Source organism: Natator depressus, chromosome 8, assembly GCF_965152275.1.
Source record: "Natator depressus isolate rNatDep1 chromosome 8, rNatDep2.hap1, whole genome shotgun sequence".
Lineage (NCBI taxonomy): Eukaryota > Metazoa > Chordata > Testudines > Cheloniidae > Natator > Natator depressus.
In genome coordinates this window covers 17,774,184-17,792,354 of record NC_134241.1, presented here as the reverse complement: position 1 = coordinate 17,792,354, position 18,171 = coordinate 17,774,184, and the positions used below count along the sequence as shown (strand labels likewise).

General features: G+C 42.1%; 1 protein-coding gene across 2 annotated transcripts in view; it reads left to right on the top strand.

The window, feature by feature from the left end:
- Positions 1–365: 365 nt before the first annotated feature.
- Positions 366–18,171, top strand: part of PRELID2 (PRELI domain containing 2) — a 39,586-nt gene continuing 21,780 nt past the window's right edge. For both annotated transcript variants that reach the window (XM_074962094.1, XM_074962095.1), the window contains exons 1-4: positions 366–582; positions 13,195–13,252; positions 15,600–15,673; positions 17,990–18,150. In XM_074962094.1, coding sequence (XP_074818195.1) covers positions 508–582; positions 13,195–13,252; positions 15,600–15,673; positions 17,990–18,150 — 368 coding nt within the window. In that variant the 5' untranslated portion in view covers positions 366–507. The remainder of the gene's footprint in view (positions 583–13,194; positions 13,253–15,599; positions 15,674–17,989; positions 18,151–18,171) is intronic.

Here is an 18,171-nt window from a genome sequence, read left to right as displayed (position 1 = left end):
CCTAGGTTACCACTCTCAGGAGGAAAGAGCGGGGTTACCGGTGCCGAGGTTGGGCCGGGGAAGGTAGGAGTGAGACATTCAGAAGGGCAGCCCACTAGTGCCACTCCAGGGATGGGGAAGTGGCCGGGGAATCTTTGCCTAGAGTGAAGCAGACTTGTGGGATAATTTAGGTGGGGATTGGTCCTGCTTTGAGCAGGGGGTGGATTAGATGACCTCTTGAGGTCCCTTCCAACCCTGATAGTCTGTGATTCTATGATTGTGCTGCCTGGGGCATATGGACCAGCGGCTGCTGCGGGCCCAGAAGGTCCCCAGGCCCTCGCCCCTCGGGAGCGCTGGGGAAAGGGGCGTGGTCAGAAGGCAGGGGGGCGGAGCCGGGCCCAGGCATACCGTGCTCCAACTCGCTGTTAAACCCGCGCCCGGGCCAGGGCTGTTGCAGCCCCACCCCTCGCCTGCAAGTTGGGGAAGTTCGTAGGGGAGGCAGCTGCGCTGGCCGGCCCGGCCTGGGGCATGGGGGTCACGGTGGACGTGCACCAGGTTTACAGATACCCCTTCGAGCTGGTGGTGGCCAGCTACCTCCGCAAGGTAACAGGAGGGGGCTCGAACCCCCGCTTCCACGGCCCCTTCCCAAGCGGTTCAGCCTAAGCTCTGCCCCGGCGCTCCCGCTGCTCCCTCCCGGGCTCTTCCCCCGGCTGCAGCCCCCCGCGCGCCTGGCTCAGCTTGGCTGGCCGCAGGCTGCGCTCCCGGGCGGCTACTGTGTCCGCTCTGCGCTGCGCGGGCTGCCGGGACTTCCTTGCCGTGCCGGCGATCCCCCGCCGCCCCCGCGGCCTCCATTTTGGGGCCAGCTGGCTGGGGATGGCCCGCGAGGGTACCTGTGGTCGGTCTAATGCAGGAGTCAGCGGTTATTTATGCCCCTGTGGTGGAGCGGGCCATGCCCTAGTTCATTTCTGCGGCGCCTCCCCGGTGTTTGCACAGGGCGGCGGCCGCTGTAAGTGGGACCTGCCCGGACTCTCGCTGGGGAGACCCTCGCTGATCTGCGGGGCGTTCATGTCAAGACCTCCCCAAGTGACCGCGGGTCTGAGTGGAGCCGAAGGCGGCAATGGCACATCAAACATCCTGGTTCCCCTCCGAAGAGCTACTCGCGGCTGTGTTAGACTCAGGGTTCACGCTGCGAAGTATCACGGACTCTTTTTTCCTACTTAGAAATTCCTCCTCCCTCAGAGCTATTTCCCAGCCTCCTTTCCAGCGCCAGTGTTTATATTCGCCCTTTTCTTGGAGGTTTCTAGTGCAAATCAGTTAACTTCAGCTAAAGACAAAGAAGTCCGTATGTAGGACTCGAATTTCACTGTTCAAAGTCCTTCTTTTAAAAAGCGAGTTTACAACAAATGGTAGGCAGTGGTTACAGGGTACAGTTATGGGACCCTTTAAACTGGGGTCACGAGCCACCCTTTGAGAACGGTTGCCATATCCTAAAAATTATGTAACCAAATGAGCTGCCAGTGCTGCATACCCTTATGATCATATCAATAAACAGCATGCTGGTTCTTGAAAACACCATCTTCCCCATATTGGTTAGTTTTATAGACTTGCAGTGCAAGCCTCTTCCCTCTCCTGCTTTTAAAGGCAATTTTTAAAGCAACACTCACTGTTAAATGTATTTAACTTAAAAAAAAAAGTTGTAAATAATTTCAGCTACTACTACAGCTGGAGTTCCTCTGCCAATTATTGTGGTTGTATGCGCTTAGACATATAAGATATAGAAAATGTTTTCTCTCCTGTGTTGCTGTGTGAAAGACACAATGAAATTGACTGGACCCAAAGATTCATCAAATGCTCAAAGTAAACAAACGGGACACGGGGGTTAGAAATATTTGTTCTCCAATCTCTTTCAGTCCTAGTACTCTTAGGTGTTATTACCATATCCAGGGGTTCTCAAACTTTATTGCATTGCAGCCGCATTCTGACAACAGTTATTGTATGGTGAGGAGCGGAACCGGGAGCTTGAGTCCCACGTGGGGGTGGAACTTGGGCTTCAGCCCTGGGTCCCAGCAAGTCTAATGTGGGCCCTGGCAACCCCATTAAAATGGGGTCACGACTCACAGTTTGAGAACAGTTGCCAATACTAATAATAGATACAAATGTGTGACTTGTACATTGCCATTGTTCCTTCAACTATTTCTTTTGAGGCCAGGTAGTCTCTTACACTTTTTTGACTCAGTGTTCTGGTGGTTTTTTGGTCTATGCAGCCTTGTAAATGGAAGGAAGTGACGAGCAACTATTGGCAGAAGAAACTGTTAGTTGTGAGCTCAGTATTTCTCTCTCTCTCTGTGTATAATTATGTTTCTCACTTGGATGAAAGCATACTTTTATGCAGACCTATGATACTAATTTGTCTGTCATTTCTGGAGTAGTGTTTTCTCCAGCACTGCCTTACCTCTCTTTCACTTTCAGCAGTTGTTGCCTTGCGACGTTACCCACATATCTAATCTGCACTGGTGCTCTAGGCAGTGTGGGTTAGTACCTGATAAGTAATCAAATAGCCCCATAAGGGAAGAATTGGAAAACATTTCTATTCAACTAGGAAAAACACTTTCAGGGATATAACTATGCTAAACTGTGATGTGTTTTAAATCATACTGTTCTGTTCATCTGTGTAAGATTCAAGTCTCCATGTAGACATCTGTGGAGTAGTAACCAACCCCATTTACTTTATAACATAGTCTGCACTCCTGCAAATGCATGCGCATGGGCATCCCACTGCTCTGAGCCAGAATGAAGTCAGAGGAACTCTGTGAGCACAGGGTTCCGTTGACAGACTGCTTTTGCAGGATTGGGCCCTTAAATATCTGTGTTCTTAAAGGGACACTATTGAAGTGAGTGGGCCCAGACTTTGGATTTTCTTTAAAAACAAAAGTCAGTAGAAATGTTTCCATGCTATGATATGAATAAATAATAGTGAAATCATTTTCTTTGGCTGTAGACATCCTCCTAGAGAACCCATAAACCTAGTGTTGCAGTTAGTCTTTTACACCAGAGATGTGAAACTGGTTACTCTATCAGTTGTCCAAAATGATAGTAGTGCAAAAACTACATATTATTATGGGAAGTAGATTTCTAAAAGTGAAATAATTTTAAACAATTGAAGGTGGTGTTCAAATGGAGGTAAATGATGTCTCATTGTTGGAGCTGGGCTTGGCCATGTTGCATCCTAGTAAATTTCCCTTCTGCACATTACACTCTTGTACACCTAAAAATAGCCATACTGGGTGAGAACAAAGGTCCATTAACCCAGTATCCTGTCTTCTGACAGTGGCCAATGCCAGGTGCTTTAGAGCAGTGCTTCTCAAGCTATCTGATGTAGGGGACCGGCAATTTTTTTTTTCCAATGTGTGCGCAGACTGGCAGCCGATGGCTCACGGACTGGCACCAGTCCGCGGACCACCACTTTGAGTAGCACTGCTTTAGGGGGAATGAACAGAATAGGTAATCATCAAGTAATCCATTCCCAGTTTCTGGCAAACAGAGAGTAGGGATAAGTTCCTGAGTGTGCATCCAAACTCTTCTTTTGCTTGTTGTTTTTCCTTTGACTAAAATAACTTTTTGGGGTTGAATTGTAATCTTTGTCTAATATGCTGATCCTGGTTTCATTGCCCTTGAACAGTGGTTCTTTTCTTATAAGAACAAAGGGAAAATCCAGAGCAGTGCCCACAATATTTTGTTTTTTGCAACATATGCTTTAAACATTAACATGACATTGACAATAGAGAAACAGCTGTGTAGCACAGGGCATCTCCATGACTCCAGTCACAAATAATGCTGTTTGTTTCTTCAGAACATCTTACAATGATAAGAAGTAGAGAGGAGAACGTTCTGCAAATTGCTTTCCAAAATGCAAACTCTCACGAAAGCCAAGCATGGGCTCATACATTTTGGTCTGAATTGGCTGAAACAGTAACTTGCACGTCCCTTGGGACTCATCAGAAGAGAGCAGCTGCAGTGTCCTCAAGAAAAACATCATTCCTGAGGAGAAACAGAAATTTGTGCGTGTGTGCACTTAAGAAAGCAAAATCTTACTATGATTGAGGTAGTGCTGTGAAAACTATCAAACTGCATGGCTCCAAAGTCCAAATCTTATAATTGACAGAGCATGTGCAACTTGCTGTGGCCCTGTGAAGTTGCTAATAGGGTTCTGTGCTGGCACAGCTGTCACTCCATGCACAGTCAACTGCAGAAAAGGGAGGGACCAAGATTGCTTTCTGCTATCTGAATCAAGAGTGGGCTGTGCTACTCATTAAATAAAGATGTCCTTTCTAAAGCTGCTGGTGTCCTGTGTCCCCAGGAACAGAGGATGTCTACTTCTAGGTTGGGTTTTTTATTTTTATTAAGGGTTCTGCCACCTCTTTAAAAATCTTATAACCTTAGGGATGTTAGGGGTGAGTGTTATTGCTCTCCTTTCAAGAAATAATGTGGTTCCTTTTTGTTTTGAAAACTCATGGGGGATCTCCTGGCCCTATTCAAGTCAATGGGAATTTGGCCATTGACTTAAATGGGGTCAGGGTTTCATCCTGTGTAGTTCACCAGGGAATCCCTGATTGTATATGTGAATAAGGGCCTATAAAAAAAACATGGTCATGTTTTGTATTTTTATTGACCATATGTTCCTTCTTCCCAAATGTTATGGCTCAATACTAAATTGCACGGATTCACTGCAGTGGTTTCATGCTGTAATCTGAAACCCCATACAAGCCATTTTTGGTTATGTTAAACTTTTCAATATTATTCCACAATATCTTTCTCAAAAACCTCCATGTCACATTGTTGAACAGCAAGTGCAGACAGAAGTGCAGTGTGCAGTCTGTCTTTCTCTTCTGTTCTATTAATCTTCCACAGCTGTTCCTTAACACAAAAACAAACAAACAAAAAAACCATCCAGTACTCACACATTACCCTCTGCAAAGTTAGAAAAAATAATATATTGTCCCAGTTCCTGTACTCTTGATCTCTAAGGCTGGCAAGCTCAAATAGACATATTTAATAACTTTTGCATTTTAGAATGATGCATAACAGTTAACTAATCAGAATGGGATGTGCTTTGAAATCCTAGAATGGAAGGGACCTCGAGAGGTCATCTAGTCCAGTCCCCTGCACTCAAGGTAGGACTAAGTATTATCTAGACCATCCCTGATAGGGGTTTGTCCAACCTGATCTTAAAATCCCCAATGATGGAGATTCCACAACCCCCCCTAGGCAATTTATTCCAGTGCTTAACCACTCTGACAGGAAGATTTTCCTAATGTCTAACCTAAACTGCCCTTGCTGCAATTTAAGCCCATTGCTTCTTGTCCTATCGTCAGGGGTTAAGAAGAACAATTCTTCTCCCTCCTCCTTTTATGTACTTGAAAGCTGTTATCATGTCCCCTCTCAGTCTTCTCTTCTCCAGACTGAACAAACCCAATTTTTTTCAATCTTCCCTCATAGGTCATGTTTTCTAGACCTTCTCTGGACTATCTCCAGTTTGTCCATATCTTTTCTGAAATGTGGTGCCCAGAACTGGACACAATACTCCAGTTGAGGCCTGAGTAGAGTGGAAGAATTACTTCTCGTGTCTTGCTTACAACACTCCTGCTAATATAGTCCCTGAATGATGGTTGCTTTTTTTTTTTTTTTTGCAACAGCATTACACTGTTGACGCATATTTAGCTTGTGATCCATTATGACCCCGCCAGATTCCCTTCCGCAGTACTCCTTCTTAGGCAGTCATTTCCCATTTTGTATGTGTGTAACTAATTGATTGTTCCTTCCTAAGTGGAGTACTTTGTCCTTATTGAATTTCATCTGATTTACTTCAGACCATTTCTCCAGTTTGTCCAGATCATTTTGAATTTTAATCCTATCCTCCAAAGCCCTTGCAACCCCTCCCAGGTTGGTATCATCTGCAAACTTCAGAAGTGTACTCTCCATGCCATTATCTAAATCATTGATGGAAAATATTGAACAGAACCAGACCCAGAACTGATTCCTGCAGGACCCCACTTGTTTTGCTCTTCCAGCATGACTGTGAACCCCTGATAACTACTCTCTGGGAACGATTTTCCAACCAGTTATGCACCCACCTTATACTAGCTCCATCTAGTTTGCATTTCCCTAGTTTTGTTTATGAGGCGGTCATGCGAGTCAGTATCAAAAGCCTTACTAAAGTCAAGATATACCACATCTACTGCTCCCCCGCCCCCCAATCCACAAGGCTTGTTACCCTGTCAAAGAAAGCTATCAGACTGGTTTGACAGTATTCTTGACAAATCCATGCTGACTGTTATTTATCACTTTGTTTTCTTCTAGGTGTTTGCAGATTGATTGCTTAATTATTTGCTCCACTATCTACAATATATACAAACGTTCACTACAAACCAGTGAACTCATTTCTTACCGGTATGCTGCACTCATGGCAGGGACTTAAAGGGGGGGGTATGTGACCTTCCCCCCCCCCCCCCCATATGACCCCAGCTCCAGCCCGGGGTCCCCATGCTCTCCCCGTCCCCTCCCCATGATCCATTACCTGAGGGGTGGGGGAAAGTAGGCTCTGTCCTCCTCCCGCTGCACTGGAGACTTCCGAACTGCAGGACTCTCTGGAACTGAAGCAGCAAAAGGAGCAGAATGTGGGGCTGCTGGGCAGCCCCACTCCGGCAGCTCATCCGGTGTGGCTGTACCGCCCCCAGCCCTGCCCCAACCCTGTCCTCTGGCGAGGCTGCTGTACAGACCTCGGACAGGAGATGCAGCTGTACAGGAAGGGCTGGGGGCAGTATAGGCACACCAGAGGAGCTGCTGGCATGGGGTCACCTGGCGGCCCCACCTTCTGCTCCTCCTGTGTCTTTCCAATACACAGTACTGGCTATAAATATCTTACCGCCGTACTTGCACCACTGCCACAAACGTAGAAAAGATGGACACGGTCCAGAGTTGATTTTAGTTGCATGACAATTCAAGGTCAGAAAAGAGGCATTGTTAGCATTATTTCTTGTTAAGGATTTGAGCCACAGACACGTTGCAAAGCAAAATAATATTCTGTAGTATACATCTACATGACTTCAGAGGAAAGACTATTGGAGGTAAAGAGTGAGCCTAACTATGGCAGCCAAAGGCATAGAGCAGAAAGGTTAAAATAATCCTCTTTTAAATGTGACAATGTAGTAGTGCATTTCTTATTTTAATTAGGAATTTAATCCAGTTAAAGAAATAACTTGAGTTATAGTTAGCTTCATAAATCCCGTAGTTCAAGTAGATTTTCCTCTTTTCTTTTTTTCCCTCCTCCCCCTTTTATACTGTGCAAATAAAACATTTTACTGCTTTGATGTTTTTGTGTTGCCTTTAACATAGGGTGAGGAAATGAAACTAAACTTACTTACTTACAAAGCTATTACAGCTGTGATTTGTCAAGGGGGCTTCCATGCCTAAGGCACTGAACTCCCATTGGCTTTTAATGAATGTAGGGAGCCTCCCTCCCGTTAGCCCTTCTGAAAATCATAGCATGTGTTGCTGTGTTCTAAGCATTCATGGACTGTAGTGCATGTATAACCACTTGAATATGGTGTCTCTGGCTGATCATACAAATGACCTTTAACCTACCCAAGGGGTCAAATTGTTTTTTCTCTCTATTTTTGCATACCTCAATAATGCAAGACAGTAGTTCTACATGACCAAAAAACTGGGTCACAAAAGCAAAATTCAAATTCAAGCTGCTGCTTCTCAAAACATACTCAATTTGCGGGATTGGATCATGATCAACCTAAGATCCAGTGACCAAAGAGAAATGTATGACAACCTTTTCCCTCTGCAGTCATTAATACATATTGTCCTTGCATGTGAATTAAATAGCATGGCACATAGTATTTTACCTCTGAAAGATCACCTCAAAGCCTTGGGTCCAAACTTTGGAATTGGAGCAAAGCCTAGAAGCACATGGAATGAAATGGCAGCTCCATCTTATGCTTTAGGGGCATGGCTGTCTGCTGTGGTGTAGGGCAGCAGTAGCGTGCACAATACTCTGCTTCCTTCCAGTGGAGAACTGAAACTATGTACAAGTCTACTGACCGTGCTTACTCCTCTCTGATTGGTGCTCTGTGGATAGCTGCTGTGAAGTCATCAGTAATGTGCCTGGACTCTGCTACGTGGCTATCCAACATCGTGCAAATGCTGTGCTACTTAGATTGTAAGGTCTTAGGAATATGGTGATACAATTAATAACAATAATTTCCGCTGCTTTGGTGGCTTGAATGGGCACAGATGCCAACTCAGCAGCTGCCCCATAAAGCAAACATTTAGTTCAAGTGTGACAAATGGTGTGATTAAAATAAACATATCCATATGTGAAAAGACTTATGTAGTGACTGATGATCACAGATTACTTGATGTGCCGGGGGTTTGCTAGACCTTTTAAAAGAATGATATATAAAAATGTATTCGCAAAAACACTTGTGAAGCCTGAAAAGGTTGAGCTGATTTGGCAATGTCGGTGTTTCATTTCTCTGGGATAACAAAGGAGAATCAGTCAGAATATATATTTATTTTTATTTTTGCCAGCCTTTGATGTTGCCATTTTGATTTATTTGAGCTCCATTTGATCTTGCATGTAAAATCAACTCTTTCTTGCTTTGAAATACTTTTTATTTTTATGTATACCATTACATGTAAGCTTCATGGATTCCTCTCTGCAGCTAAACACTCCGAGGAGTCTGTTCTCCCCACAAATAACTCCCAGCAAGTAGCATTGTGGTTAGAATATACCCCTTTAATTCCATAACTTATTTTTATGCACTTTATTCAGTTTACTTTGTTATTTAGGATTGCTTTGGCTTTAAAGGAACAACAGGGTGTGCGTTTTTTCTTTTAGTTTCTAAATGGAAGTCCTATTTGAAAAGGGTATACATTAATTCTTGTGATTTTGTTGTTTGTTAGAAGTCACTGGATTTACAGAAAGACAGAACATTAGGAGTTAAGAGTTATGCAATCATTATGCATTGTTGGCATTCTACAAAACGAGAAATGAATTAATCGTTTTCAATAAATAACCAAAAAGGATAATCACCAGTACAACTCATTATTGGAGATTTTTAAGAGTGGGTTAGTCAAACACCTGTCAGGGATGGTCTAGATAATACTTAATCCTGCCAGGAGTGCAGGGGACTGAACTAGATGACCTGTGAGGTCCTTTCCAGTCCTATGAGTCTGTGTCCAGTTTGTTTATTGGAAATGGTGAAAGAATTTTTGCTGGCTTTCACACTTGAACTACAGCATAGATAGCATTATATGCTATCATATCTGTGGCTCCAGTTCTACAAACTGGACTCGTAGATCTTCCTGGAGCCTCACTGACACCTAAGGAATAATTGGAGATAAAAATTTCATTTTTAAAGTCTTCTCCCCACCCCCAGTGTGCATTTGGATTTGACAGCTTGTGAAAGTCAGTTTCACTCTTTCTCCTACCTAATCAGTTAATTTCTCTCATTATTTCTTTGGGCCTTTCACACCGCAGTAGAGGGCTAAACCATGTTTTAAAATAGGAAAACCTGTCTGTAAAACCATACAAATTGACAGAGGAACTCTAGGGCAGTTGTAGAATATGAAACTACTTTAGTCAGTTTTTAAAAGTGAGTTTAGACTTCAAGTCAGTCAGCCACCATAACAACAAATCATGTATTTACTTTTCAGGCAGGAATAGTATTTATCAATTACTGTCCCCCAGTACCCAAACACCCCTCCCCACCAAATATACTTTGAGGTTTCTATGGTGTATTTCAGGTTCAGATCTTAGTGTTTTACAAAGATGGGTAAATATTATGCCTAAACTGAGATACTAAAGTTCATTGGCCAAGCACAAAGCCAGTGAGAGAAATAGAACCCGGGTTTCTTCTCTCTAGGTCCTTGCTCCAGCCCCTTGATAGTGCTGCATCCATTTGCTGTCTCTTACCCTTTCAAAATGATCGTTTAAATGAAATCTTAGCAATCCTCAGTTTTAAGTACTGAGAACTACTTTAAAGGATGGGGGTGAAAGATATCAGCAGTCTCATTACATTTCTCCCCACCTCATTTTGTCAGGAAACCAAGTAGCAATATGTGCAAATTATCCTGCCTCTGCCAATTTTTTTTATCTCCTGAAATTCACTTCTGTCTCTTCTGCACCCTTCCATTCTGGCCTCAATAAAAGTACTATGGACTGGACCGATTCAATGCCTTTCTAGAATTGACCACAAGATGGCATCAAATCATTTCACAGGGACGGTAGAGATAAAGAAACCAGTCATGCTTTATACATATGATTTCAACCCAAATTTTTTAACTTGGAATTAAAGTTGCTGCACTGTATATCCTACCACCAGAAAACCAAGGTACTAGCAGTCAAGTCAAAGATGAGAAGAGGCACTGGATATGGACAATTGAATGACTATTTCCCTTTCATCACCCATAGCAAACATATCTCACCTGTATAACCATGGACATTTTCTAACTCCAACCATGTTGATTGATCATCACTCCTGAATATTCTGTCTGTACTGAGCATGCTCCATCCAGGAGGATGCAGAGATTGAGCCAGATTTTCCCTATAATTGCTCTTGTTGGCTGCTGCAGGCCACTGGGGCACCATGCTTGGGAAATGGAAGTAAAGAATTGTCTCTGCAGTACGCTCAGTGCCTTGCCTGCTGGGTCCGGGCAGTGGAATGAGAAATGCGAGGATGGCAGGGAAGGAGAGGAGTGGGGATTGGAGGAGGGGGAGTGGGAGAGGAAGAGGAGCTGATGGTTGGAATAGAGGAGGTGGGAAGTATATAGGCACAAAAAGGGAGGAGGCAGGAGCTAGGGGTCGGGAGGAAGGAAGAAAAATGTGACTAAAGACTGTATCATAATGGATATGCACAAGAGGCAGAATTAAGGTTGACAACGTTAATTCTGGCACTTCCTAACTTTTAACTTTGCAGCTTTGTGTTTTTTTTTTTTTTTTTTTTTTTTTGAATTTGCATCCTTAATGTTCTTCTAATGGTGTTGGGTGGGTTGGTTGGTTTTTGGAAGTAAAATATGACTAGAGAGAGCAAACTGGGTCTTGTCCATTATTTTATGGTATTTAGCAATAGCTCGCAACAAGGAGATAATGTTTGTTTAAGTGGTTGTAGTGATCAGGTGCACAGGCCCTGCCTGATTGCTGGCATGCCGGAAAGTTGACTCCAGCACAGCTTCCCCTTTCCCTTGCACTCATGCTCGAGGGTAAGAGCTCTCTGGTTAATCAGAGACTGACTCCAAGAGGAGGGCTGGAACCTCCATACCTGCAGTGGTGGGGACCAATGCCTTGGGGGTAGGCAGTTGCCCCACAAAGTCACTCCAGGGCTGAGAAAATAGCCAGAGTGAGATTTTTTGATCTCTGCTGCTGTTGTACTTGAAGATCCTCAGGAAATCTAAGCCAACCACATTCTTCCCCCAAGGCTTTTAAGTATATTTTGTTGTGACTGCTACGCTCGCTGAACCATTCCATCTGCTTATAGGCTCTTAACACCATTTCTTATACTCTGCTGTGTAGGAAATTGAGTCTGTTTCTGTTTTAAATACTTGGGTAATAGAGTCTGCTATTTAGTGAAAGATTTATGTAAATGGCTTTTTGTTTCACACAATTGGGCCTTACAGAGTGTAAGTTACATTGATAATGTAATTCTACAACTACTTGTACCATTTCAAAGCAGCATGTTGCATAGAAGCCTCTGATTTAACTACATAATAGGAGTCTACAGACTTGTACTTCCTTTTTTAAATCCAACTTTTATTCCCAGCAACAAAAATAATTGTAGTGGTACTGCAGGATGAATCAATTATCCTCTTCCGGAATTTTTGTCCCTTTTTCCTCCAGAATTCCTGGTTACTTTAAAGCAGGATGCTGTAACATCTGTTACCGGTAATCACTGCATTACCTTAACTCATTTAGTCTTAAGATATAATTTTCCCACCTCCTTTCACTCTTCATATTTTTTTGTCTAATGTTAATCTTTATCTGGCGTTCAGTATTTTCTCAATACTAATCTGGGATTTGTATCAGTCCAGTTACTTTTGAGTCATGTTGGATTGCAATGATTTATCTTTGCTTTTTGTTTTTTGATTTCAGCATCCATTCATGTGAATGTTGCTTTGCTTTTAGCAATGGGTAATATAGTTCTTTTCACCGTCTCAAGCTCTCTGCCAACAGGGAGTCCAAAATGACTTACTTATCCCTTGCCTCTGTTTCTCTACATAAAACATTCCTTATTAGGGAGCGTGTCCTACAGAGGTCATATATTTCAGACATTTGATACAATTTCTACATAATTCTTGCACACACTCTCTTGGGGAGTCAGAGCAAGAGTCTCATTTCTTCAGCTCTGAAATGACTCTGCTACTTGAGCTAAAGGAGATTTTCCTTAGCAGCCGCAGGCAGTAGTGGTAGTTCTGTTTAGCCTCTCTTCAAGCCAACCGCTGGAGCAGAGGGATGTGCACACCCACCAGTACGTTACAGGATGAAGTGACATCTTCCTTTCTAGAAGAAATCTTAAAGATGTTGCAGGACAAAAAAAGCTCACATATAGTATTTTGCATTCCAGATGCCACTGTAAACCAGCTTTCCTGCACCTTGCTGCATAACTTCGGGCTATGAACTGTCTTGTAAGCATGCTCAGCAGCATTTACAGGTAGTGCACTGCAGGAAACAAGGTCCAAATTATTACTAGTGTAGCTCCTTAGGGATGAATTTGACTCATGGAGTTATGGCACTTCTGTAAGCTATGGTCCGTTAGAATCATGTCATACAGGTCAATCTTATTCTGTTTCTGCTTTGAGGGTATTCTGTATGCTGGCTCAGGCTTTAGAATCTCTGTTTAATAATATGAGTGTTCTGTAGTAAGACTGAACGTTGGGTGTTTTTTGAAGGCTAAGTAAACCTCCTCACCACAATAAATGAAATGTAAATTTTAAAAATATTTTTAATTTCTCCTCTTAGCAAATGTTTTAGCTAATCTAAATGGACACTGGATACTGCACACTCTTGACACAAGCCTGCTCTTTTTCTCCATTGAGAGAGACCATGAAAATGCTTATTGATTTCACAACTGAGCGTTGGCAATTTTCTCTTACCCAAGTGACAAATATAGTGATGTTTACACTGTACATTTTTTTTTTTTTTTTTTAATCTAGTATCCCAGTCCCATGGAGAAACATGTCACAGCTATAAAAACCATGGAAGAGAAAACAGGTAAGCTACCTATTCATGGTGGTGTTATAATTATTATTGTGTTTCAGTAATGCTGCGGGTATGGACCCAGGACCCCATTGTACTAGGTGCTGTATAAACACAGAACAAAAAGACAGCCTCTGCCCCAAAGAGCTTACAATTTATTTACACCTCTCGTTTTACATTGGGAGGTAATTCAGAGGGTGTTAGACGCATAACTTGCCTATTCTCCTTGTACTACTTGCTTTAAGTGTATAGGTCCATTCCATTTCTGTAATGACTCCCATCTGTAGCTATCTCAGTGAATTTCTAAAGCCCACTGAAGTCAATGGAGATCAGCTCTAAGTGATCCAAATCAACAGGCATTCGATTACTTTGGTTTAAAGATGGGGAAACAGAGGTTCAGTGACCCAATATTCTATAATAAGACACTGGCAGAGTCAGAAATTGAAGCCTGATTCCCACCCCAGTTGCTTTAACCACTAGAACTTCTAAAATAGTGTAAAGCATTTAGATTTCTCCAGCTGCCAAACATTTGTGACACTGTCTGGAAAAGGGACACTTGCTCAGGTGGCAGAATTTTGGTAAGACTGATGCCTTTGCTGTTGTTAATGGGTAGATAGTGTTTGTATTTGTAATTTAAAAGAGATTTACTGGTAGGCACACTGGAAAATTGCCAGTTAAGCACACTGGCTGATATACAATGTATGTACACTTAAGCAATTTTATTTTAAAATACGGGGGAATAAACATCCATACAAAAGTGTTTTTGTGCTGAAACAGCTATCTGTTTCTGCTCTTGGAAATGTGCTCAAGTTCTCAACTTCTGTACTTCACCTTCTGGCCCAAGCTGCTCACGAGTGCTCTAATAGAGAGAGCCTCTGTCTCCCAGATTAGTGTGATGACTTGCTGGGGAAGAGATACAAACAAAGGAAGTGTATTCATTTTGATACCATTTTCAGTCAAATGGAAATATCATCATGTAGGGCTAAACTCCAGCCTCACATTGAGAGGAAGGATGGTCCAGTGGTGAGCCTGGTGCCTAGGAGATGTGCGAGCCGTTCCCTGCTCTGCCACAGGCTTCCAGTGTGACCTTGGGCAAATCACTTAGTCTCTCTGGGCCTCAATTTCCAATCTGTAAAATGGCCATGTAAGTACCTAAAATAGATCTACATGGTGGGTCTTAATTACAGTATTCTGCTTTGTCTGTACAAGTGTGGTATCGCTGAGCTCCCCCTGCGTAGAGACAATGGAACACTTGCACTGACATCAGCCAAAGTGTATTTTGAGAGCAAAATTGTACCAGTATGCACTAAGCAGCCCTTTTCGTGGGAAATACTGGTTTATATGCCATGTAAGCACCTCCTATTTAATATTTACCCAATGTACCATCAGAGCCCACAGATCCCACCAGATAAACTTTTTGAGAAGACAGTCTTTTATCACTGAGAGCTCTCGTTAAACTGGGCCGTCTGCCAGTTGGCGTCTCCTTTCGCAGCATACTGAGGTTTCTGTACTTGGTCTGGTTCATTAAATATTAAAATGCAAAGAGATCCTGAAAGCCAGTCACGTTTTTGGTGATGCTAAATAACTATCATTTGATTTTTAATAGATCGCTTTGTCCTTGTCAGGGGGCCCAATTCAATATAAAAATAAATGAGTAGTCAGAAGAGCTTGCTGTAGACCTCAAATGCAGTAAGAGGGAGGAGTGTATTCTGTGTGCCGGTAGGATGTATTTGAGAATATTAAGTGGAGGAATGAAGCAAGTGGAAAGCAAAGTTTTTGGTCCAGGCATGGACTGACTGCTAAACAGTCCATACAGACTAAAATACTTGCATTCTACTTTTCTCTGTTCCCAGATCATCAACAAAATAGTGCCACTGAAAATGAACTCCTTTGCTGCTATGTTCCAAATCCAGTTCTGACTTCAGTGCTTTCATGCCCACTTATGTAAGGGCTGAGTTTGGCTGTGTGTGCTTTGCCCTTTACAAATACTAGTATAAATGCCAAAAAAATGTTTGTAAAATACCATCTGTTCTCTGGCTGGTAGGGGGTACTAGAGTGTAGTGATGGGCATAGATACCCTCCTAATGAGACTGAGCCCAGATTGTCAGCATCTTTCTTGTTTACCACTTTGTCTGGCAAAGGAGAAGGAATACTGTGGTTACTCTAAATAATAATAATAATAATGAATAAAAAACTGTCTAATGCATCATTAGTTTGCCAGCCTTCCTGCCTGCAGTTTCATTCTCTTGCTAAATCTCCAGATACTTTATTTTTATTGATAAAAGGCAACATTTTCCAGGCTAGCTCTTCAGTATGTCTTATTTATTCTTTTTTTATTTATTTTTTATTTTTTTATGATCAGATTTGTCCACAGGGATTATTTACAGAAGGAGAATTGCAACATGTCAGAATGTAATTCCAGAAATCTTAAGAAAGGTAATTACTTTAAATCCAGGTTAAACTTGGCTTTGGATTATGTTTTGTTTTATTTTTTAAAGTGATACTTAAAAAGAAAAACAAACAAACAAACAAAAAACCGCAACCCAACAACAATCCTGATACAGGCTTGTGATGCAATTTACATGAAAAGACCAGATTTCCCATTAACTTTTTGGCCAGAAGAAAGTTTAAAACTTTTTTTTCTTTGAAAAATAATGAAAAGGCTCTGTATAAATGAGTCTTACACTTGGTTAGGAAGGACAAAACTGCAGTCTTGCACAGAGTAAGATATGGGTGGTGGCATCTCTTGTGTACCTGTAAAATAGTCAAGATGAATCCTTCAACAATTTCAAATTGTTTTCTCTTACTGAAACCTCTTAAAGCAAGCTGCTGTCCTTTTATGGAAGCAGGTTACTGGAAGACCTTGGAATATATCTGTGTGGCTATTACTAAAGTGATTTTGAATAATTGTATACATGTTTTATAAAATGATGTGATTGTGTGAACTGAGGGTTTTAAAGAGATGTTACCCCAAATAATAGGTTTTGTAGAAACATCTTTAATGTTGCCAGCTCTCTTGTGATATTTTCTTTTTTTATAAAGCTCAGCTCTTAAGAGTCCTGTGATTACTTGAAAATGTTAGCTTTTGTTTCTAGCCCTCTTGGTAGAAGAGAGAATCTTGAAAATGTGACCAAAGTGTACCCTGAAGGTTCAGAAACCAAAATTCAAGTAAAATACTTGAGGTCGGCACTTCTGCAGTCTCTTACAAAACCTACCACTCTAAAAATGCTGCCATGGATTTTTGTTTAAATGCCAATAAAAACCTTTGGTGGAAAAATGAACACGGCATGGAAGTGTTTTGCAATCCAAACGCTTTGAGTTAGTTCTTGAGAATATTTCATTGGCTGTTTTCAGTAATTGGCTGAAAGTAATGCAAATAAAGAATACAAAGAGCATAAGTAGCAAAAAATACGCTGTCTTGCAAAGAAAATTAATTTGATTGCTCCAAGACACTTGTGTCACAATCAAAACCAACATTTATAACCTGGCAATGTCACTTCAACCCCACCCCATTCCTACACTTCTTCGACATTCCTAGAAATATAGATGTAGCAAATTCCATGTAGGTGATCTAAGGAATCTCTTATTGCACTGCAGTGATGAGAGAGAGCTCTCACTTAAATTTGTATGAAGGGCTGTTGTGATGTCAGTCCCAGGATGCTCGGGAGATGAGGTGGGTGAGGTAATATCTTTTTATTGGACCAACTACTTCTGTTGTGAGAGAGGCATGCTTTCGAGCTATACACAGCTCTTCCTGTGTAGCTCAAAAGCTTGTCTCACTCGCCAGCAGGAGTTGGTCCAATAAAAGATATAACCTCACCCACCTTGTTTCAATTAAATTTCAGTTGATGAAAATTAGCTTTAATTTTATTAACAGCTTGTAACTTTTCTTATAGTTAGTACGAGAGCATTTATGCCCATTACATCTGTGTTTTTATTCTACATCCTTCTTCCACACAGGAAAAAGTAAACTTCCGCATACCAGACAGAACGTAAAATGATTCAAGGGTGCGATTCTCATCTTTGTTCTGTTCTTTGTGCACTGGGTACAAGGGAGAGAGCAGAGTGAAGGAGTTCTAAAAGCATCAGGTCTGGCTGAGGAAGAATTCTCCCAGTGTAGGAATAGAGAAAGACAGACATAAGCTGACTTCTGATGATCCCTTGAAACCTCATGGTAGAGAGCATGATTGGGCAGGAGGGGTGTGTTGGGGGTGGAGACACAATATACAGCTTTGTGAGGATTCTGGGCAGTGCTGCTGCCCATAGGCAGCCGGGAACAGACTGCTGTAACTTAACTTACCCCTGAGGAGCTACTTATTTCGGGGGGCCAGAGCAGCCCAGAAGCAGGAGGGTGCAGACGTAGGTTTGTGCTGCACATCTTAGTTTTAGCTGATTGTGTTTTGCATGCCATAGTCTGTGAATGGGCCCTATTAGAATCCATCATTTTAAATAGGCCATAACAAGTTAGAAATGGAACATGATGTAGCTAGATCATTTATTTGGCATTTAGCAATCCAGGAAGTCTGGCTGGGGACTGAGCAGTTTGCATAAATCTTTGAACATTTGCATGACCTCACCGCCATCTATTAAGGTCAATGTGTATCATTAAAAACTGGCTGCAGCTGATGTACCTTCATTCTCAGTGTTAATCCTCAGTTTTAGTATACAAGGATAAAAATAAATTCTAAATATGTGAAAGTGTTTGGTCTCAAAATACTGAGTTTTGAACGTTATAATCCTTACACTTGGCAGGTCAGTGTCTTAAAAGTGTCTGACATCTACTTGGAGGAAGAATCTTGGCTTAATATGCAGGAAAGAAATATGGTTATGAAGTCTCATTGCCTTACCTGGACACAATATGCATCTCTAAGTGAAGAATCTGTCTTCAGGGAAAGCTTGGAAAATCCAAATTGGTAAGGTCGAGCGCCTGCATG